The following is a 22,971-nucleotide window of genomic DNA, read 5'->3' as shown; positions in this document are numbered from 1 at the left end:
AAAAAGTGTGGGTTTGATGACCATCCGACAAGTTAATTCAGCTAAAAATATTGCTTAATATGTCACTAAAATTGAGAATTTAAATCTCATAAATAAATAATAAATGAGGCAAATAACCCCTATACATTAGGCTGGCTTCAGACCTGTTGTCAGTTGTATTTTATTATTATTAGCTTATGTAGAGTTGCTTCATTATCATCATGTTTTCTTTATAAAAACAATTTGTCATGACAAATGTAAATAAAATAAAAGAAATACGCAGTCCACAGGAGGGAACTACACAGCTGTACTGGATCACTACAACACCAACATCAAGATAAAAAAAAAAAATGTATATATAAATTAGTGAAACAATGTGAATTCTAGTGTTGAGAAAGGTCAATGCTTTATTTCATCACATTATTTAAAAACAACACAACTCCTTTCAAAAGATTGTTTTTAGAAAACAGTATAATACCATATAAATAACACAAAAATTCAGACATTTACATAATACATACATACATAGTATGCCTTTTATTTAAGAATGATGATGCATTTCCAACTCAAACTAAATATTGAGCAGGGGAGAGGGTTTTATTTTGAGCTCCGCCTCTCATTTTTCACTCTCACCAGCCGTCAAACTGATGTCATCAGAGAAGAGCTGCCATTCCAGAGCTGAAGGCTAGAATTTGATTAAAGATTACCAAAACAATCTTTTTATTTCAGTGGATTATCTTACTGAGGCACTGATTAACTGTTCACATTAAGACTTACCATGTGCGCTAGTAAAATAAACATTGTAAATTTTGATTTCACACAGACTTTAAACATTAGCACAACACTGAGGTCTATATAATGCAGTTATACATTTGGAGGTACATTCACTTAGCAGATGCTTCTGTCTTACAGTTGAGGAGACGTTCAGCGATTCAACAATAAGAGGTAATACACACAAGAAGTGCCAATTATACAAATGAACGGTTTGTGCTCAGAGTATTAAGTGCTAGAGATAGGACGGGGGAGTGTTTCGTTTTTTAAAGAGAGAGAGAAGAGTGTTTCTACAGGTGGTTTGTCAAGCCCACTCACCTGTGTGAAGCTCGCTTCATAAATGCGCAGTGTTTTTTTGTGGTCATGCAGACTGAGGCTTGCCTGCTGTGTTTTTATCAATTACATTATTCTGTGCAAAGTTAGGTTGTATAAATTTAGGTGCTGGAAGATAACTATCCTGCACAAGGTTATTGGATGGTTGCACAAATTTAGGAGCTGGAAGGTAAGTGTCCTCCACAAGGATAGAGAATTGCTGCACAGATTTAGGAGCTGGAAGGTGAGTATCCTCCACATGGATAGAGGGTGCCTGCCCAAATTTAGGAGCTGGAAGGTAAGTATCCTCCACATGGATAGGGGTTGTTTTCCCAGATGTAGGCGCAAAAATGTAAGTATCTTCCACAGCAATGGAAAGTGGTTGCACAAATTTAGGCGCCGGAAGGTAACTATCCTGCTCAGAGTGACATACTGGTTGTGCAAACTTACTTGCTGGAAGGTAACTATCCTGCATTTCCAAAAGAGGCTTAGACGTCTGCACAACATCGACTGGTCCTGGGGTGGTCAAATTATAAGACGGGTTTTCAATAATCGAGGTAAGCTTCTTAGCACAAGGAAAAGTAGTATTGTAGTACAACGGTTGTGCAGGAAACAGTGGCTTTTTAGAGCAGTGGTGGTCAAGGCCATGTGGGTTTTCTGAGGTGGGATGATCTGAGCCGTGAACCTCTTGAATCTCACACTTCACGTATCCCTCGGTCATCTGGGTACAATATATGCCCTGCAAACAACAGAAATTGGTTGGCTGTCAAGTCTGAAATGAAAACTATATCTAATAATATTGTATAATATTGTAGTTTTGTCGTCTGTCAGATGCAATATTTTTTTGTCAGTGTAGATGGATTTTGATTGGCTGTCATTGTTTTTATCGTTTACCTGTTTGAAAAAAAAAGTAATTCCAATGATATGATTTCTCATTATGATTATAGTTAAGGGCTGTAGTTTTATATTTATGAGGATATATTTTATGCTATGACTATATCTTTCATGCTTCTCTTAGGTTTATTCTAAAAAAAACACAAAACTAAAATAATTTTTGTTAATTTAAAAAATAAACACAATACATACAACCTGAAAAATCACATGTACATCAGTGTTCAAAGCCTTCGCCGTGAAGCTTTAAATTGACCTCAGGTACATTCTGTTTCCACTGATCACTGATCCACTGAAAATAGCTGTACAACGTTGCTTCTCATCTAACCTGATAGAACTCAAGAGGTACTGCAAAGAGGACTGGGCAAAAATTCCCTAAGACAGGTGTGCCAAGCTTGTGGCATCATATTCAAAAAGACTTGAGCCTGTAATTGCTGCCAAAGGTGCATCAACAAAGTCTTGAGCAAAGGCTGTGAAAACTTATGTACATGTGATTTTTCAAGTTGTTTATTTTTAATAAATTTGCAACAATTTAAAAAAATATATTTTTTCACATTGTCATTATGGGCTATTGTGTGTAGAATGTTGAAAAAATAAATTAATCCATTTTGGAATAAGGCTGTAAAAAAATAATGTGGGAAAAGTGAAGTGCTATGAATACTTTCCAGATGCACTGTATAATATAAGTAGTATAAACACTTTACCTGACTTTATCTTAGTCAGTTTCCAAAGAAATATTTTAAATTTTCATTCAGTTCAACCTAAAACAAAAATAACTATATCTAATTTAATTAAAACGAAAAAAAATAAATAAAAGAAAATCAGAAATAACACAAATTTTAACATTATATTATTTTATTAAGATAAAATTGCTACTAAATTATTCAAATGAGTTAGAAATGTATTTATTAATATCTATACAGATTAAGTACTAATGCTAACACTCTTGTCTGAGACATGATATGCAAACACCTGCAACCCATTTTTGGCTTGTGACCCACATAACACAGCATGTAGATCAAAATAATAATTACACATACACGCACACACACAAAAGAACAAAATTATAAATCAAACTCAGCACTCACCTGTGTAGTCCATTTCCCTGCTAGTTTTGGTTCAGGAATATCTGGATACAAAAGGTCCTTTAACCTGAAGAGTGACATTTAAGTAGAAGCACATCATTAGAAAAGCTACAGATAATATTGTGTTACTGAAAAGCACAAGGCTGGAGAATCTGACATACCATTCCCTCTTCCTGTAGCACAGCACTGTGATGATGATGAAGACAAGAGTTGCTGCACTGCAACCAACAAGAGTGGCTGCAAGCATCTGGTCAACTGTGAAGAATTTCCCTCAGTGTTATCACATTTGCATGATACATTTTCAATACTAGTTTTATTTGCTTTTAATAATCAGTGCTTTCAATTATATATAATTCGATCTCACATACTTGTTGTTTCTACATTCATTGTCAGTATAGCATCTTCGCTTTCCCCTACTGATGTAAAAGCACGAACTGTGAAGATGTAGGATCCTGGATCTAATGGCAGAATAACTTCACACGCTATAATAGAAGCAGACATTATGTTCAGTTGTAATGCATAATGTATTCTCGGACAAAAACAGGGGATGTTGAACCCACCCTTTGTCTCTATTGTTTTGATGACCTTTTTGGATTCAGAATGGGTTATTTTGACCTTGTAGCCAAGTATGATGCCTTTTTGCTGGTCTAAGGCCACTTCCTTCCAGGAAAGCTCAACATTTCTGCCATTTTGTTGACCGTGTAGATTCTGTACTGTACCCTGTGGTTCTGATAACACACATATCACCATGGAAGAATAACACAAATGAGGTGAACAACAGAAAACATGCAAGCAAAACAGTAAAAGATCAATATTAAAGTCGAAATTGCCCTCAAGGAAATACTACAGTAATTTATAATATATAAGACATTTAGTATTTTGTCTGACAGTTGCATATGTTTTTTATAATTATTTTTAGGGGTTTTCACTTTTAATGGATAGGACCCCTGCTGAAAAATCCAGCTTAAACCAGCCTAGGATGGTTAGCTGGTTTTAGCTGGTTGACCAGCCTGGTTTTAGAGGGGTTTTGGCCACTTTCAGGCTGGTTTCCAGCCATTTCCAGCCTGGTCTGAGCTGGTCAGGCTGGAAAGTGAAACCATCTAAAACCAGCTTGACCATCCTGGTTTAGGCTGGACATAGTTGGTTTTGGCTGGGCTCCCAGCCTGGCTAGGCTGGTCAAGCTGGTTTTAGCTGGTCATCTCCCAGCCTGTAAAGCTAAAGTCAGGCTGGAAATGGCTGGAAACCAGCTTGGAAGTGGCCAAAACCCCTCTAAAACCAGGCTGGTTGACCAGCTAAAACCAGCCAACCATGCTAGACTGGTTTAAGCTGGATTTTTCAGCAGGGACAGTAAAGTATTGAGGGAGCAGAGAGAGGGGAAGGATCAGCATAGGATCTCCAGGCGGAAATCAAACTTGGGTCACCTTGAGCACCAGATTGCATGTGTCAACACACTAACACTAAGCCATTGGTGCCAACAGCTGCATATATGTTTGAGTGAGATAAGATGGATATTGATGTGTTGATTTTAGGCAGGGGTGCTCATTCCCTGTTCCTGGAGATCTACCTTCCTGCAGAGTTAACTCCAACCCTGATCAAACACACCTGAACCCATTAATTAAACCACTTGATAATTACAGGCAGGTGTTTTTGTTATGGGTTGCAACTAAAATCTGCAGGAGGGTAGATCTCAGGGAACAGAGTTGGTCAACCCTTATCTAAGGTATAGCGTACTTTTTATCACTAATCTTCTTTTAGCTTAGTATCTTTATTTATCAGGGGGTCGCCACAGTGTAATGAACCACCAACTATTCCAGCAAATGTTTTACACAGCAGATGCCCTACCAGCCACAACCCAGCACTGGGAAACACCCATACACTTTCATTTGAACTTATACACTATGGCCAATTAAGCTTATTCAATTCACCTGTACCAAATGTCTTGGAAGACACTAGAAGAACAAGAAAACTCCACACAGAATTGACAACTGCCGAGGCTCGAACCAGCAACCTTCTTGTTGTGATGCATCAGTGCTAACCACTGTGCCAACCTGTTTACACTTTAATGGTTTGTTAATTTGTAGGAATGTTGTAAGTTTATATGTATTTTAATGTTTGTATATATTATGCATTGAATAATCATGTTTGGGTGACTTTTCTAACATCAGTCCAAGGACTGCAGATTAAAAACAGCTTTTTGGCGAATTCTGACTTATTAATGTACTTTGTCTCTGTCAAATGAAACTGAAATTAAATAAATAAATAATAAATACTAATTTTCGAATCATAGTATAGTAAAGTGTTTGTACTATATGTTTTAGTATTATGACTTTTTGTTAATTAATGCTACAGCATATTGTAGTATTAACTGTCATGAACTGATAAAGTTTAATACAACAGTTTACTTTAGTTTTTAGTTTTTACTTCCCTTTTTACAGAAAACAGGACAGTATTGGCCGATTTGCTTACATTACTATAGCCGTATGACCACAGCAACTATAAACCTACCACAACAGATTTATTTGAGTGCTTTAGGTTCAAAAACACTATAGATTTACTATGAACGGGCTATATGCACACAGACTTTTAATTTTCTGCCAGGTAGCTAAAGGGCTTCCGGTGAAGTTTGCATTACAAAATTGTCACATTTAAGATCTGATTTCTTTAAAAATCAGCAATCTTCACAGCCTGTTAAATATATTATATGAAGTGGGTCTTAGATCGGAAAAGAAGCACTGCATTAAACTCCATTTTCCCCACACCATGTCTTTAAAATATGAGTTTATTTTACTTGTGAAATTAAAATTAGCCACATTGATCTTTCACCGGAAATTTATCGTTGGCTTTAAAACTCTAGTTGTGCATAGAGACCTTTTCTTTTTTCATGTGCTGCTAGTTACGTGAATTTATGACAAAAAAAACCTGTCAAACACATCAAAGACATGTTATTAACAAGTTTATTCATGGTAGCTATATGCTAACCATGCATATTCGATATGCTGAATTTAAAAAGTAACACTAATTACAGTACTGGGCCGTCTTGTTGTTGCTAACAAAATCATATGGTTAGTTTTGATTTCAAGATGACTTTAAAACAAGTTAGCATGTGCTAAAATATACTAATCTATGTTAACATGATGTTAAACCATGATACTATATCAGAAAATTATACATAAACATAACCTTCTTATTCTTGCTAACAGCGAAAAAACATGATAGCAACATTTTATGATGTGAGAAATGCTAATGCTAACTGTATGGATTTACAAAACTGTTTCAAAAATTCAGTCAAGTATTTCTCAAGCTAATGTAAAAGTAAATGGTCACACTTTACAATAAGGTTCATTAGTTAATGTTAATTAATGCATTTACTAACATGAACAAACAATGAACAATACATTTACTACTGTATTTGTTCATGTTAGTTAACGTTAGTTAATGAAAATACAGCAGTTCATTGTTAGTTCATGTTAACTCATGGTGCATTAACTAATGTTAACAAGCATGACCTTGAATGTTAATAATGCATTAGCAAATGTTCAATTATGATTAATAAATGCTGTACAAGTGCTGTTCATGATTAGTTCATGTTAGTAAATGCATTAACTAATGAACCTTATTGTAAAGTGTTACCAAGTAAATTTAACCCCATGACCTTTACTAACTATAGTACTTAAAAAGATTTAGATTTGACTCCTTACCTTGCTCTATAGCGTATCCCTCACTCCTCTGCAGAAGCACTGGTGCTCCATTAGTGCAGGCAAAGACTGAGATAGTATATCTCTCTCCGGCCTTAAATTCAACTGTGAGAGATGGAGAGATTGAAAAAGATTTTATGAAAGTAAACATTTTGTTTTTAGCTATACTCATACACAGGTTTCACCTCATATTCAACAAGCAACCATTAAACATGCACACAAATTCGATCTCAATATAACAGCAGATCATAGTAAGTACAATGTTTTATTTTTATGCTCCTAACTGACCAGGAGGAATCCAAGTTTGGCACAGATCCTCAATACATTCTGGGATTTTCTTCCAATCTACAGCACATTGTGTCTTATTGTAGGTTGGAAACCATTCAACAACATAGCCACACGTTGAATTGGGATATATTTTCCAAAACACCTCAAATCCACCATTAGTGCTGTTGATAAGGCTTATACTGACTCCTTTGCCTGTGGAAAGTGTCACAAAAATATTATTAATCTTAAACACCTTTTCAACTCATTCCAACAGCCTTTGGAATTTACTAACAATACTCACCAGGATCATGTGGGACGATTAAGACAGAAGGAGGAGAAAGACCGGCAGAGTTTTTTGCTGACAATTTGATTATTTGATTATTTTTTTCATTTTCAGAGGCGATACTGTAGCACAGCTCATTTGCTCCTATATTGACTGGACTTTTGATGGTATTCATGGTTAGTTTATATCCTGATATTATCCCATGGCTTTGTTGATGAGACAGAGGCTATAAAACATTAAAAGGGGATATATTTACTTGTTTGATTGGAGACACAAAAAGCTGAAGATACAAAATTGCACGTACCTTCCATTGAATATATGTGTGGTTTTCAGAATATTGAATCCAAACATCTACCAGTTCTGGAACTGAAGAGAAATTATTAGTGTGTGAGCAAATAAATGATGCATCTATGTTTTCCAGTATATTAATTTGAAGGTGGGGTTATTGAATTTCGCACTCATCCGATTAGTTCAAAAACATGAATTCATTCAGAAAGTGAACTGCACTGAGATATTAAGATCAGTCATAAGCACACATTAGTGGCCAAAAGTGATGTCCAGTCTAAGATAACTGATGTATGCTTTTTATACAAAACTGTAGATTTTTTAAACTACCATATTTCTGTATTTGAAAGATATAAAACAGTGTACATGCTCTATGATGCAACATAGGCTCGTTCTGAAAAGGTAGCCCTATATACATTTCTGGAGATTGCAAATTATGTAGCCAGAAGTACGCTGCGGGGCAGTATGATGCTGTTAATTACGCGCTTACCAGCTGACCGTAGCTTGCCATGTACGTTGGCGGACTTGAGACAAAGAGAGGAGTTGATCACGATGATGTAGGTAAAAAAAAAAATCTAAAATAAACAAGTAAATAACAGGGTGAGAAATTTGAGATTTCAAAAAGCATAAACAGCGGGCTCTGGGGGATTCCTGAAAACAAAAACTGCAAAAAAGGAAATGTGTTGGGCAAGCTACTTAAAAACTATAGTGAAATAAGCTATTAGCTACTTCAATTAACATGTAGCTTAACTACAATTAAAGCTACCCTCTGAGAAATGTAGCAAGCTAAGCTAAAAGCTACTTGGCAAAAGTAGCTCAGCTACACCAAAGCTACAGCTCCATAAATGTCGGTGCTGTCACTTATTGATCCACAATCGCTTAATGTAGCTTGTGTGGACGCTACTGCACTACTTGACGAAAAAAAAATAGCTGCGCAACTGAGAAGCTATTTGATGTATTAAATAGCAATGCTACCACCACGCTACTGAGAAATTTATCTAAGCTAGTAGTGTCATTACTTGTAGTGACACTACTGCACAACACTGAAAAAAAAAAAACGTAGCTCCTGGGACATATTTGGCGCTCTCCAGAAATGTATATAGGGGTACGTTTCCAGTATGAGCCTGGGTTGCGCATGTTTCAGTAGTTGCAAGTTGTTTTTCTAAATTTTAAATAAAACTCTTACTAATAAATCTCTTTTACTTTTCTGACCCAAAGATAAAAATCTTGTCATCATTTACTGATCATCCAATTATTATTTTGAACACAGACAAAAAGATATTTCCAAGAATGTTGGCCATTGACTTCCATGTATTTTTTTTCATATTACGTCAACAAACAAACCTTTTCAACAATCTTTTCTTTTTTTTTTTGCATCGAACTAAATTTTTTCCATGTGTATTGTTTACCTCTTCGCCAATACTGTATATACTATATAGTAACCTGCTCCATTTGCTTACTCTATTTGACATCCCTTTTAGTCACTACTGTATATTAATGATACTCTATTTTATAGTATTTCAGTTCTCTGTATACTTACTGTCCTCTTTAGTGGTAAAAGTAATTTCACTCCAGTCACCCCATTGGAAGAAATGCTCATGAGACCCACAACTCACTTTAGCTGTGTATTTAGTAAAGGGCTGCAGATGCTCAAGCACAACTGACGCAAGTCCTTTTCCACTAAAGGTTTTCTTTGAAAAACATGAAAAGGTGAGGAGATTTGTTAAAGACTAGCAAGCCAAACAACTACAACAGAATGGTTATTGAAGCCAATTCAAGATAATAACCGGTGACACCAACATTGTAAATGTTTCCATTGAGCATCACTTGGCAAATCATTAGAAGTGAAGCATATTCTGTTACACTCCAACTCCAGTGAACAGTGGCATTTCTTGCATGAGCAGCATGGGATATATTATGAGGTGCTTTCAACCATACTGTGTAAGAAGAAACAGACGATCAGAAATCAGTTATATGCTATGGCTGTGCAATACTCGTAAAGACTTGTCAATGTAAAAATGGATATGCTGTTTTACCTCGGTGTGTGGGATCACCTGTATCAGTGACAATCTTCTCACCAAGTGCATTTCTGGCAATCAGAGTCCAGTTTGTAATCTGCTTTTTCAGCTCAAGGGGGTCACATCGATTGAATTCACATTTTCTGACAAACACAAAACAAGCAGAATCATGAATTGTACAATAAGATTTCCAAGTGGAACTCACACCATTAAGATTAAAATAATTCCTTATATTTTTAAAAACAAAGTTGACCAAAGTGCTGTGCATAGGAGTACTAAAGCAGATAGGATAATACGTAAATAAAATGTAAAAACAAAACAAGACTAGTAAATTAATCAGCAAAAGGAATAAAAGGACCAGTAATCATAATACTGATGAATGAGATAAATGATATGTATTGTCAGTCCTGTGGTTACCTTCCATTAAGTGTGTAGTTTGTAGCTCTTGTACCATACAGCTGGGTTTTTCTGCCAAGTTTCCACTGACACTCCACAGAGCTGAGGTCCCGTGTGATACATGTAAGATTCTGGTCATCTGGAGGATCTGTAACAGCAGGACAAATTAAACTGTTAAGGCCAGGAGATACAGTTAGGTCCATAAATATTTGGACATTGACACAATTCTAACATTTTTGGCTCAATTCAGCAACACAATGGATTTAAAATGAAACAAATGATGTGCTTTAACTGCAGACTGTCAGCTTTAATTTGGGGGTATTAACATCCAAATCAGGTGAATGCTGTAGGAATTACAACAGTTTGCATATGTGCCTCCCACATTTTAAGGGGTCTAAAAGTAATTAGACAATTGGCTTCTCAGCTGTTCCATGGCCAGGTGTGTGTTATTCCCTCAGTATCCCAATTACAATGAGCAGATAAAAGTCCCTGAGTTCATTTCAAGTGTGCCATTTGCATTTGGAATCTGTTACTGTCAACTCTCAAGATGAGATCCAAAGAGCAGTCACTATCAGTCAGCCATCATTAGGCTGAAAAACAAAACAAACCCATCGGAGAGACAGCAAAAAATTAGGCATGGCAAAACAGCTGTTTAGAACATTCTTAAAAGAAAGAACGCCCCAGTGAGCTCAACAACACCAAAAGACCTGGAGGACCACACAAACAACTGTGGTGGATGACTGAAGAATTCTTTCCCTGGTTAAGAAAACACTCTTCTCAGGAACACTCTTCGAGAGGCCGGTGTATGTGTGTCAAAGTCAAAAATCAAGAGAAGACCAAAACAGGGTGAATACAGAGGGTTCACCACAAGATGTAAACCATTGGTGAGCTTTAAAAATGGGATAAACACCTTTACAGTTCTGGAACAACACCCTATGAACAGATGTGATCAAGATCAACTTGTACCAGAGTGATGGAAAGAGAAGAATATGGAAAAGGAAAGAAACTGCTCATGATCCTGAGCAGTGAAGCATGGTAGTATGGTAGTGTCATGGTGTGGGCAAGTATGGCTGCCAATGGAACTTGTTCTCTTGTATTTATTGAAGATGTGTCTGCTGACAAAAGCAGCAGGATGAATTCTGAAGTGTCTCAGGCAATATTTTCTGCTCATGTTCAGCTAAATGCTTCAGAACTCTGTGGACGGTGCTTCACAGTGCAATTGGACAATTACCCAAAGCATACTGCAATAGCCACCAAAGAGTTTTTGAAGGGAAAGAAGTGGAATGTTATGCAATGGCCAAGTCAATCACCTGACCTGAATCTGATTGAGCATGCATTTCACTTGCTGAAGACAAAACTGAAGGGAATAGCAGGAACTGAAAACAGTTGCTGTAGAGGCCTGGCAGAGCACCACCAGGGATGAACCCAGTGTTTCATATTTGGGCAATATATCTAATAAAGTACTGATTAATAAAACAAGCAACAGCTGATGGACAGCATTTCAATTCAACAATTCACTTAGAATAAGATGTGTTTACACTTACAGCCAAAAAATACTGATGCGCCAGAAGAAGATTTTTCATTTTTTACTTCACAGTCGACGTCTGAAAAATATTCAGAAGTTCTGGAAAAGGGATCCTTGTGGGTCTCTGTGATGTAGGTCCTGTTGCTGATGCGGATGACAAATTTAGAGAGATTGTTCAGTGAAGCCTTTTCTGTTTTCAAGATGCAACAAAATGTGATGTTACTCCCAATCAAGAAAACTTGATTTCGAGGATAGACTTGTGAAGTCAAAGAATTTTGGTCTTGACCTGTTAATAAATAAGCGAAACTCATGTTAGGTTCAGTGTGTTATTCTCTTTTGCATAACATATGCATACGACTTTTGGCTGCAAACCTGTGTATGTCAAATATGATGTCCATTCACTAATGCGAAGCTGATCTCGGCGCCTAAGTCTGACCGAATGAGAAGTGCACTGCAATGGTATAGGTGAGGTCCATTTCCAATGATAATGGCTGCTTTTTTCTGCCTTCACATGTATATTTTCCTAAAACAGATAGACAATGAAAAACACCCCTGAAATTTTTTTTTTCTTAAACAAAAATCTTAAAATACCAACTTACAAAGTGAACGGTCCTCATCTGTTCAGTGTGAATGATCTCTATGTCATAGCTGACTTTTTCAAATTCATTATTTTCATCTGTCCATTCAACATTCAACACCCATGCTCCATCCTTAGATGTTTCCGTTTTCTCTTCAGATACTTTTACGTCCCTTATAGAAAGTGGAAGCCCTGTTGATAAAAAAGAAATGTATTTAAATGTGTTTGTTAAAACACCTAACCCTTGTGTATTGTTCAAATTTACAACCCTTTTGTTATAATGGCTGTTTTTGCACCATTGACTTCAATATAATGACATTTTTTGATTGCAAAATCAGGACACCATAACTGATAATCATGCTTTCTTGTTGTTGGTGGTTTTCCCTGTTGGGATGAGGTCAAATTTACTATCGATCATCAGTTGGTACCATTAACCCTTTAGATATGCCTGTGCAATAGTGTGCAATAATGGAAGTTAATGAGGGCAAAAACAGCCACCAACATAATAAAAGGGTAGTGAATTTCCCATAGTGTATTGTTTGAAAACAATTTCCCAAAATATGTGTAAACATAAGGTTTGTCACCAAAAATCACTCCATTTGCTGAAACACAGAGAAAACTGTGGCCAAGTTAAGACTCAAAATGAAAACATCCCCAAGAGCATACAAGGGTTAACTACACAATTAGGATGCTACTGTATTATTAAATGTATAATTAACAACTAACTTCTTTAAAAGCTTACAATATCCTATAATAATAAGATTCAATTAACTCATAACAATTGTGGTGCTTACACCTTTTCCAAAGTCAAATTTAGGCACTTTTCAAGCACTTTCTAAATGTATTTTTAGACTATTCCAGCATACATGCATATACATACTTCATCACATTATATCAGATGCTAATTGTATAGTATCTGATATATCTCTATGGAACATTTATAAATGTAAAGTACTCACATCCTAAATGTGTCCTTCATGCATCTTTCATGTTAAATTGATATTTATTTTGAATGGCATAGATAAAAAAGGAAGATCATGCTACAAATATATGCACAGACGCTGTGTTTATTTTTATTTTATTTTTTTTTCAAAAGAAAAAAATATACTTTATGTAATTATTATTAACTATTGAATTATAAAATTAGCAGCATTTAGCTGCAATAATTATAAAAGCAACCCAATTACACTTTAAAGCGGTTTCAAACACTTTATCCAAGCACTTTTCAAACCTTGAAAATACTAAACTACATTTGTTTGAATGTAATTAATTTTCAAGGATTTCCAGCACCCGTACAAACCTCGAATAATTATATCAGTTTCCATCTATCTGTTGAACACAAAAAAAGACATTTTGAAATCTTAAAAATTGTTAAAATAAACCTCTTTAGTGTTTGACAGAAAAAAAAAAACAGATCTGAAACAAACGTAAGGTGAGTAAATGACAGAAACAACATTCGTGGTGATGATTTTTGATTAAATGCATCTAAGACTCACCATCCTGTTCTGCCAGCTCAATCAGAGACACAAGCAAAGCACTCAATAGCCAGACCGACATGACAGAGTTCAGAAGCTTCTGCACCAGTAATGGCTCACCCGTGTCTCCATTAGCAATTAAGCCTGTCAAAGAAAACAAATCATTTTAACAAACTTCTAATGATGTATAAATGGAAATAAGTGATCTTTTCTCGCTAAAGGGATTTAATTTACAAGAAACAAAGATAACAGTGTGGAAGGAGAGAGAGATGTAATGGAGTCATCAGGACAGGAATGATGTACCACAAACTTAAATCTTCATTCCCATGAGTATGTGCATTTCCCAGCACGCTTCTTTCGAATCAAAACTAGATTGTTCTGTTGATTTATTTGGCCCATAAGACTAAAAAATGGATCATAATAGCGCAAATCATGCAATTAATAAAACTCAAAAAAAAAAAAACTCTATTTGTTTTTAAAGTTGCTTGTTGACATTTGCTTGTTTAAAATACTTATTTAAAATGAGCTGAATCAACCCATTTATTCATCCATTCATTTATTTTATTTTTGGCTTAGTTCCTTTACTAATCTGGGGTCACCACAGCGGAATGAACCGCCAACTTATCCAGCATATGTTTTACGCAGCGGATGCCCTTTCAGTTGCAACCCATCTCTGGGAAACATCCATTCACACACATACACTACGGACAATTTAGCCTACCCAATTCACCTGTACCACGTCTTTGGACTGTGGGGGAAACCGGAGCACCCAGAGGAAACCCACGAGAACACTGGGAGAACATGCAAACTCCACACAGAAATGCCAACTGACCCACTGCGCCACTGCGTCACCCTGAATCAACACAACTCTAGAGTTTTTTTGGGGGGTGGGGGTGGGGCTCTATTGTTTTATGTTCAATCCACTTAAATTTGTAAAAGCAATGAAAGAATTAACATGAACAAAATGCTGGGTTCCACACAATCAGTTTTGAGACTTATCATTGTGTTTGGAAGCTGTGGGAAGGTGGCTGCCATTTTATTTATAAAAGCTTTTTCTCTTGTTTTTGTTCAGTTAGGGAGTTAGTGTACATTTTTGATCTCCTTCATAGATCACTGGAGAACATTCACATTAACAAGGACTACAATCATGTCATGCAACACACACACACACATACACACACACACACACACACACAAACCACGGCGAATGAAGTTCTGCACAAGACTTTTGGCCAGCGGAGAAATTAAAATGGTCGTGCCCAACTGAGTCTGGTTCTCTCAAGGTTTTTTTTCTTCACTCCCATCAGGTGAAGTTTTTTTTTTCCCTCTCCGCTGTCGCCACTGCCTCGCATGGTTCAGGATTGGTAGAGCTGCGCATCGATGAATTTGCTCTTCAGTGTTTGAACTCTCAGTAATGATTAAATCACACTGAACTGAGCTAAACTGAACTGAACTGAACTTAAACACTAAAACCTGAACCACACTGTTCCAGTTACTATGACCATTTATGTGAAGCTGCTTTGACACAATCTACATTGTAAAAGCGCTATACAAATAAAGCTGAACACTCCTGCTCCAAGTGTCCATTGTTTACACTCCCACAGCTGACACTGCTCATGGACTGATTACAATTCACACATATACGGCTCACATTGACACACTCATGGCTGACTCTTGTTTATGTTTGTGAATTTTATCGCACGTTTCCTTTGACTTGTTTGATTCCCACTTTGTTTTGTTTGTTTATGTTGTCTGCTGCCTGCCTTCTGACCACTCGCCTGTTATTTGACTAACTCTGGATTCTCTGTATGTACCTGATTGCCCCTGTGTTGACCATTGCTTGCCTGATCATTCCTGTTAATAAAACTTGCGTTTGGATCAGCACCTCTATTGTTAGCTTCCACTCTTCACAATACAACATTTCTGTTGTTAATTTAATTTTACTTTGTTGGTTTAAACAGTTTTACCCCCTAACTAAAGTGTACTTTTGTTTGTTGTTGTCCTTTTCCCCTCCTGAAGCCAATAATTGGCTTTTATCATTGTACATTTTTGCTAATAAATTAATTAATTTTCTTTTCAGCTTAGTCCCTTTATTAATCCGCGGTCACCAAATCACTAATGTAGCATATGTTTTACATAGTGGATGCCCTTCCAGCTGCAACCCATCACTGGGAAACACCCATACACTCTTATTCATTCATAAACTATGGACAAATTAGCTTACCCAATTCACCTATAGTGCATGTTTTTGGACTGTGGGGGAAACCCACGTGAATGCGGGGAGAACATGCAAATTCCACACAGAAATGCCAACTGACCCAGCGGGAACTCCAACCAGTGACCTTCTTGCAGTGAGACGATTGCGCTACCTACTGCACCACCATGATGCTCTTGTTAATTAATTGTTTAACAGAAATTTAAGTGTGTTGTCATGAAGGCAGGGGTTAAAACAAACTCCCCCCAACCAAACCTTAAACTTCTCACTGTTGCACTCATACACATCCTATCAGAGATGTAACAATTGGGACAACATGAAGAAATTAGAAGAACTTATTGTGAATTGTGTTGTTTCAGCTCATTTTAAATAAGTAGTTTGAACAAACAGCAAACATCACTTTTTCAGAGGAGATAAAGCTATCATCAGTTAGGATTAGAGACAATGAAATGAGTAAACAGAAACTTAACCGAATAGGCTTCTTTCTACACACATTTACCACTTTTTTTTTAGGTTCAAAAGCTCAACCAGAAAAATTACAATTTACTCACTGTTTGCTCACTCTTAAGTTGTAGCAAACTTGCTTGAGCTTTTCTTTTTGTTGAAAATATATATATATATATATATATATATATATATATATATATATATATTTTGAAGAATGTTAGAAACCAGTAACCATTGACATCCATAGTAATAAAAAACGAATACACTGGAAGTCAATGTTTATCGGTTTTCTGTTTTCTTCAGATTATCTTCTTGAGTGTTTAACAGAGTCTCATAAATTCTTGGAACCACTTGAGGATAAGTTAACAGTCTTCATAGTTTAATTTTCGTGAAAACTATCCTTTAAATTGGTACTAAGGAGCCCAACATTTGCAAAGAATATATCCCTTACACATTGCACAAATATCTTCTTATGTGTTCAACAGACAAAAGAAACACAAACATGTTTGGAACAAGTCCAGGGTAAGTAAACATGACAGAATTTTCAGTTCTGGGTGAACTATCATTTGAACACAAATATCTGTAACATGTGGTTGAGATGATCTGCTGATGTTCAAATCAAGCATCAGATTGGTGATTTAGTATTTCAGAAACTGCTGATCAGCTAAAATTTTCATGCACAACCATCAGGGTTTACAGAGAACGTCACAAAAAGTTAAATGATCCAATGCATGCTCTTGGATGAGAATGTTAATACCAGAGGTAAGAGCAGAACTGCTGAATTGGTTCAAGCTGATAAAAAAACAGCAGTATCTCATAACCACTTGTTACAATCAAGGTCTGCAGAATAACATCTCTAAACAAACGACACATCAAACATTGATGCAGATGAGTTACAACTGCAGAGGAAAAGCACAGCGAGCAGCTGAAAGCCAAATCAGACATGCTTGCCCAGTTTGATGAGCCTTAGTTTCTGCTGTAAGATTCATGCATTGATCTGTCCTGCCTTGTATCAAATGTTATTGCCGGTGGTGTAGTGTGTAAGGGGATATATTATTTGCAGATTTTGGGCAGCTTAGTACCAATTTAAAGGATAGTTTTCACAAAAATTAAACTATAGTGACTATTAACTCACCCTCAAGTGGTTCCAAGAATTTATGAATTTCTGTTGAACACAAAAGTATATTCTGAAAAAAGCTGAAAACCTGTAAGCACTGACTTCCATAGTAGGAAAAGCAAATCCTATAAAAGTCAATGGTTTTCAGCTTTCTTCAAACTATCTTCTTTTATGTTCAACAGAAAAAAAAGAACAGAGAAACTCAAACAGGTTTGGTACACGTAAACTGAAAATAAATAAGAAGAATTTTTATTTTTGGGCGACTGCATGATGCTATCATGTCAAACTGAACAACAACTTCTGAAGAATATTTCCAGATGAACCTTATTGCATCTATAGCATGAAGAATTGAGGCAGTTCTGGAAATACAGCGGTCAACCCCCATTCTAGAAAGATGTGCCTAATAAAGTGACCGTTATTCCATTAAATATAAGTTTCATAGTTTTTTCTAAGTTTCAGAAATAAACTTTCATTTTTACGCTTAAAACAAAAATATGTAATAAGAACTCATTGAAAGTAAAATAATTCATAGATTATTTTTATTGCTGCTTTGGAGGATATCAATTACCATATTTGTTTTATAAAAAAATGCACCTACGTGGTTTTAACAGTTCGCGAGTTGATCTTGCGGTTTAAGAGAAATATTACTCACTTGAGACATGCATAGCCATTAGTCAGTCACACTTATTCAAACAGGAAATAATGAAATATGGTTCAGATTAGATAAAACTATTTAAATAAATAAATAAATATGGTTCTGATAACTGTTAATAAAAAGATACATCATTAAATAAGAAAACTTATGAGCTCACTGAAAAGCATGTAGCCCATACGTCCCCATACTAAACACATTCTAGTAGTGAATTTCACACGTTAAGAAAAACTTTATAAAGGTTTTGTATGTTAAGAACATTAAACTACAGAAAGCCTTTCGTAAGCGGCAAAATGAGAAAAAGCACCCACCTGTTTGAAATGTTGACAGCCTTGTTGTATGTCGATGAATCCACTGTGGTTGACCTTCAATTATTTTCGCTCTCACGTAAAAATATTCAATTTACACAAGCTAACTTTAGCGAGCAACAGGCAAACTCTCCAGCAGCAGATGTGTGAGAGTGTGTGCGGTGGGAGGAACTTAATGGAAACGTGTGGGAAGTTACGAGCGTCACTGGGAATCAAGAACAACAAGTTTATTATCCCATTATTAACAGCAGCGCCTCGTCGGATGTTTTACGCGGTAAAATCACAGTACAGTATTTTAAATGTATTTTTATTTTAACATTTATTTACCCTTAGGTATTTTCATTACTTCCTCTTTAAAAAAAAACTAATGTACAGCACATACCTTGAGGAATCTTTTGACAAAAATAAGTAGGTCGATGGCAATTGGATATATCGTTTCAATCAAGCACAACGTAGCCTACTTACTTATCAGTGCATATTAAAAATTACTAAAACTTATTCGAGCTTATTCTTTAGGCACCTTTTAAAAATATACTATTTTTTAAATATTGTTTTTTAACATACTAGTAGCCTACCTGTGGTACTTAATTTTTAGACACTACTTCTAAATCCAAAAAGATCCTATTATTTATTTCAATAGAGAATAACTATGTTGTTACAAGTAACTCCTCTTGGGATCTGATTAAGATATCTACTCAATTTGGGTGATATGTGTTGCAGATGTGACTACTAACAGCAAATAAGCATCTATTCACTTCACTTGAGTCCAGTACTTGTATTCTTCTATTATTTTTATACATCTATAATTAGTTACTTGTACATATACTTATTTATCATCAGATACTACTATTTATTTTTTAGATACTATTATTTATTTGGGCTACTAAATACAACTTAATCACCAGTTACAACTTATATAATAGAAATCTATTAGGTACTAATACTTAGTTTTAATATCTTATCAGAAGGTTTTGTAATTATAACTAGTAACGATTATTTTCAGTTTCTCTATCAGAATCTTCCCTAAGAATTGTCCTAGATATATAATAAGAGTATCAAATAAACTTCTACAATTAGTACTAGTACCTAATGAATAACTAAAATGCATGAACATTAGATAAATAAGCTAATTAGCAAGTAGGTAATGAATATGTACTAGTATTTAATGCATTGATCAAACAGGGGTCACACTTTATTTTGATGGTCTGTTTGTTGAATTAAGTTACATTGCATCTATATGCCAACTTATTCTCATTAGACTATAAGTAGACTGTTAGGTTGGGGTTAGTGTAAGTTGACATGTACTTGCAAAGTTTCTTTAAGTCAGCTAAATGTCTGTTAAAGGAGCAGTATAGACATATATATAAGCAATCAGTCTTCTAATACTCAAATGGACCATCAAAATAAAGTGTTACCCAAACAGGTAGTAGCATAATAATGAATGTCAATTACAGTTTCTGGACAGAATGTTATATGGCTTAACGTACTACCAAGACCCCAACATTTTTCACCATATTCTTGTGTTTTATAGGTGAAAGAAAGTCAAACAAGTGGATGGTGAGTACATGATGACAAATTCATTTTGGGGATAAACTGTACTTTTAAGATACTCATATTTAAGGGAAGTAAACAATACAATTGTAATAGTAACTATAAAAAATAATAAACAAGGACACAAGGGTACAATGTACAATGTGTACAATGGCAGGCTGTTCTGTGGAAAGCAATAGATACCTTTCTGAGGAATTGTGTATATGCAAATTGCCAATTTAATGGTTTGAAAACTTTGAGCAAAGAAACACACAACAACATTTTAGAATTAGAAGTGAAGCAGGTAAGAGGTGAGTCAAGGAAAAGGTTTATTCTTTATCACGGATGCATCCCTTTCATCAGATTCTCAATGCCCCCCAAAACACATTATATTATACAAGAAAACTTATAATTAAGGAAACATTATAAGTATGTACAACAGTTTTAGACATTTGTTTTTCCTTCAGGAAAAATATAAATAACACTTCTTACATCAGTCTCTGCAATTTCATTATTAAACGGTGCCTTGGATTTTATACAGTGCTTTGCAAAATCACGAGGGCACTTTAAAGAAAAGAAAAATCACTGAAAGGTGCGATTAGTTTTAGTCTAACAATGAACAAATGTACATTTAAAACATATGCATGATGGGGACAGAGAAAACAAAATGTACAACGTATTATTAATTATTACCAATTTAAAGATTTCCTTTAAAAATTATAGATTTAACATTGTGGAAAGTGACCCACAATGAGAAATCCTGGAACATTTTCACCGTACAATAACGAGAACAGTTCCGAAATAATCAAGGATTTATTTGTTGTTTCAAATACGTCAGTGGCTTTATTATTGTTCAATGTCCAGCCAGTTTAAACAGCATCGTCTCCATATGTACCACTCCATACAGCACTCGCACTTCTTTCATTTCTACCCATTATACACTGCAGATAGGGATCAGAATCCACATGCACTTAAATCTTACTCAGAAGCTTTAAAGGAAATACTGTAACAACTATTATCATCAGTATTATTGCTGGCCTCATCAGATTCATTAGATTTCACAATACATAAAAAAAAGGTTGTTGAACCCTGATGCTTAATTCAAAAGCCAAGACAGGCAAAGGCAGATTTATTAGTTTCTAGAATAAATAAAACAAGAAAGAGGGCAAATTCATTAATTCTAAAAGAGTTAAAATGAATACAAATAAGGCAAAATAGATTAAAGCAGCCTAAATAACATAAATGGTCCAGCCAAGACAATGAATTGATCGTCGTATCTTCAAAAATAAGTCAGTTGTGCGGAATTAACAGGCACGTTGCATAGAAATAATTAAAATATGAACATCAGACTTGTACTTTACGGGTATCTTAACTATATTTGTTCATGTTTTTTTAATGCAGTGCTAAACTACATTCATTAAAAAGACTCTCTGCTATAAATATTGACGAATCATAGCAGTTTATGAGTAATTTGGTGCAATTCTTGTCACTTTTTGATCAAAATGTTTACCAGTTTAAAAAATCATAACCACAGCTAGGTTAAAAAGCATTGATATCCATCCAAAGTACAAAAGTAGGTTCCATAGTAAATATTGTAAAACATGTCAGGGAATCTTTCTAGTTTATTAATGCTTCAACAATTAATGCTAGATAGAGGAAACTTTCTGGAAGTAATATTTCAACATACTTCTGCGTATTGGATTTCATTTTCAATACTTGAAATGGAGTTAAGAGTTAAACTGCCAAATGTAATGCAGTGGTGAAATCCACTTTACCTTCCTCTTTTGAGGTACACTGACTGACAGACATAATAATACAGTTTAACCCAGGCTAAAATAGCGCAAAAGGGACAATGAAACAATAAATAAGTAAATAAATAAATAAATAGCGTGCGGATTTCAAATGTCAGTTTTTTTTTTGTTGGATTGTTCATTTTTGAGGTCAGTTAACACAGTTACACAATAACACGATAGAGTCACTGCCTTCTGATTGTGTAACTACCATAAAGCACACGTACACACAGTTTCTTGGGAATGTGCTAAACTAAGATTAATATGCGTTTGAATGATTAGAGGAAAAAAAAGCTTTCATGAGTCGGGTACACAAGTGAAATGAAAAACTGGCAATTGCTCGTTATTATTAGTTATTAATGATGATTGTCTTATATAGCAAATCACCCCCAGAACTAAAGCAGAGTGTTTGCTTGGCCTGCTTGCGAAAGCCACTTCTTTATATTCTTGAAACAACCAGAATTAGTAGCAAACAAAAATCCAAAGCAAACAGCTGGAATGTTGTAGTGTTGAGGGATCCACTCGGAGCAAAAAAAATGGTTTTCGTTTTTTTTACGTGCAATCAGACGCATAGATCCTTGAAAGAAGGACATTAGTGACTGAACGGAATTGAGGGAAGATAAATAAACTTCCTAGAGAGTCTTTTCTTGTTTTTGAAATACAATTTTCACCGACTCGCAGTTGAAATATTGCATGCTCGGCTTTCCGCTCGATGCTAGATAGTTCATAACTGTCAGCCACAAGCATTATTTGGTTACAAGATCCACTGTAGAGCATCTTTATTTGTTCAAAGTTTGTTCTCTTATCGTACCAACTCTATGTTTCAGTGGAAACGGCATCTCTTGCACTCTTTCAGTTGACATATATCTGTCCCATAGCCCTAGTCTCTTATTGCGTTTTCTTTTTAAGTGCATGGTCAGGCCAAGTAAATGGACTGGCGAAGAGTCTTAAAAACGTCTTGAGGATCATGGATCTGATGGAAGATCTACTGTGGTAGTCTTCTTGGGCATCGACAGAATGCTTTCAGCTTCCTCATACATCTAAAAAATAGAGAAATACGAATACAACATGCAAAGTGAGTACAGGACATTGTTTTTGAAAACGTATATTATGCCATTTTGATAGTTTCACAGAAATGTAAACTCATGAAAAATTACAGTGTAAAGCCATATGTAGTCTCAGAATTTATGAAATGTATATAGTTTCAGCATCAATATTGCAACGCGTGTATCCGTAATAGTCATATCAGAGGATATGCAATTGAGGAAACACTGCAGAGTTTAATCATAATAGAGCGAAAGTTTATCATACGCATGTGTTTTACGGCCTGTGAGTGTGTTAGCATTTCAAGAG

At 35.4% G+C, this 22,971-nt stretch overlaps 2 protein-coding genes and 1 long non-coding RNA gene across 6 annotated transcripts in view; 1 reads left to right on the top strand and 2 right to left on the bottom strand.

The window, feature by feature from the left end:
* Window positions 1-360: 360 nt before the first annotated feature.
* On the bottom strand, window positions 361-18,446 carry lifrb (LIF receptor subunit alpha b). Of its 3 annotated transcripts, none has more exons than XM_087300108.1 (18): window positions 18,302-18,446; window positions 13,581-13,703; window positions 12,107-12,276; window positions 11,880-12,030; window positions 11,527-11,793; window positions 10,004-10,130; window positions 9,605-9,729; window positions 9,369-9,505; window positions 9,109-9,259; window positions 7,588-7,649; window positions 7,302-7,509; window positions 7,022-7,213; window positions 6,737-6,838; window positions 3,599-3,766; window positions 3,407-3,520; window positions 3,200-3,293; window positions 3,042-3,105; window positions 361-1,801 (listed from the first exon to the last, which is right to left on the bottom strand). In XM_087300108.1, exons 2-18 carry the CDS (start codon window positions 13,639-13,641, stop codon window positions 1,112-1,114), a joined length of 2,883 nt encoding a protein of 960 aa, XP_087156234.1. In that variant the 5' UTR covers window positions 13,642-13,703; window positions 18,302-18,446; the 3' UTR covers window positions 361-1,111.
* Window positions 18,440-21,827, top strand: LOC141379859 (uncharacterized). The gene is made up of 2 exons (XR_015520336.1): window positions 18,440-18,572; window positions 19,830-21,827. It is a non-coding gene; the product is annotated as an uncharacterized LOC141379859 (long non-coding RNA).
* Window positions 20,141-22,971, bottom strand: part of rictorb (RPTOR independent companion of MTOR, complex 2b) — a 47,598-nt gene continuing 44,767 nt past the window's right edge. For both annotated transcript variants that reach the window (XM_087301190.1, XM_087301191.1), the window contains one exon: window positions 20,141-22,658. In XM_087301190.1, coding sequence (XP_087157316.1) covers window positions 22,584-22,658 — 75 coding nt within the window. In that variant the 3' untranslated portion in view covers window positions 20,141-22,583. The remainder of the gene's footprint in view (window positions 22,659-22,971) is intronic.

This window comes from Danio rerio, chromosome 21 (assembly GCF_052040795.2).
Source record: "Danio rerio strain M-AB ecotype USA chromosome 21, GRCz13ab, whole genome shotgun sequence".
NCBI lineage: Eukaryota > Metazoa > Chordata > Actinopteri > Cypriniformes > Danionidae > Danio > Danio rerio.
The sequence above is the reverse complement of the archived record's forward strand: the minus strand, read 5'-3'. Positions and strand labels throughout refer to the sequence as shown.

Excerpts from the sequence above, each read along its gene's own strand:
- lifrb (XM_087300108.1), bottom strand. The coding sequence starts at position 13,641 with ATGTCGGTCTGGCTATTGAGTGCTTTGCTTGTGTCTCTGATTGAGCTG. Across the intron at positions 9,730-10,003 it reads AACTACACACTTAATGGAAG|AAAATGTGAATTCAATCGAT; the intron begins GTAACCACAGGA and ends TGTGTTTGTCAG. Across the intron at positions 3,521-3,598 it reads CAAAACAATAGAGACAAAGG|CGTGTGAAGTTATTCTGCCA; the intron begins GTGGGTTCAACA and ends CTTCTATTATAG.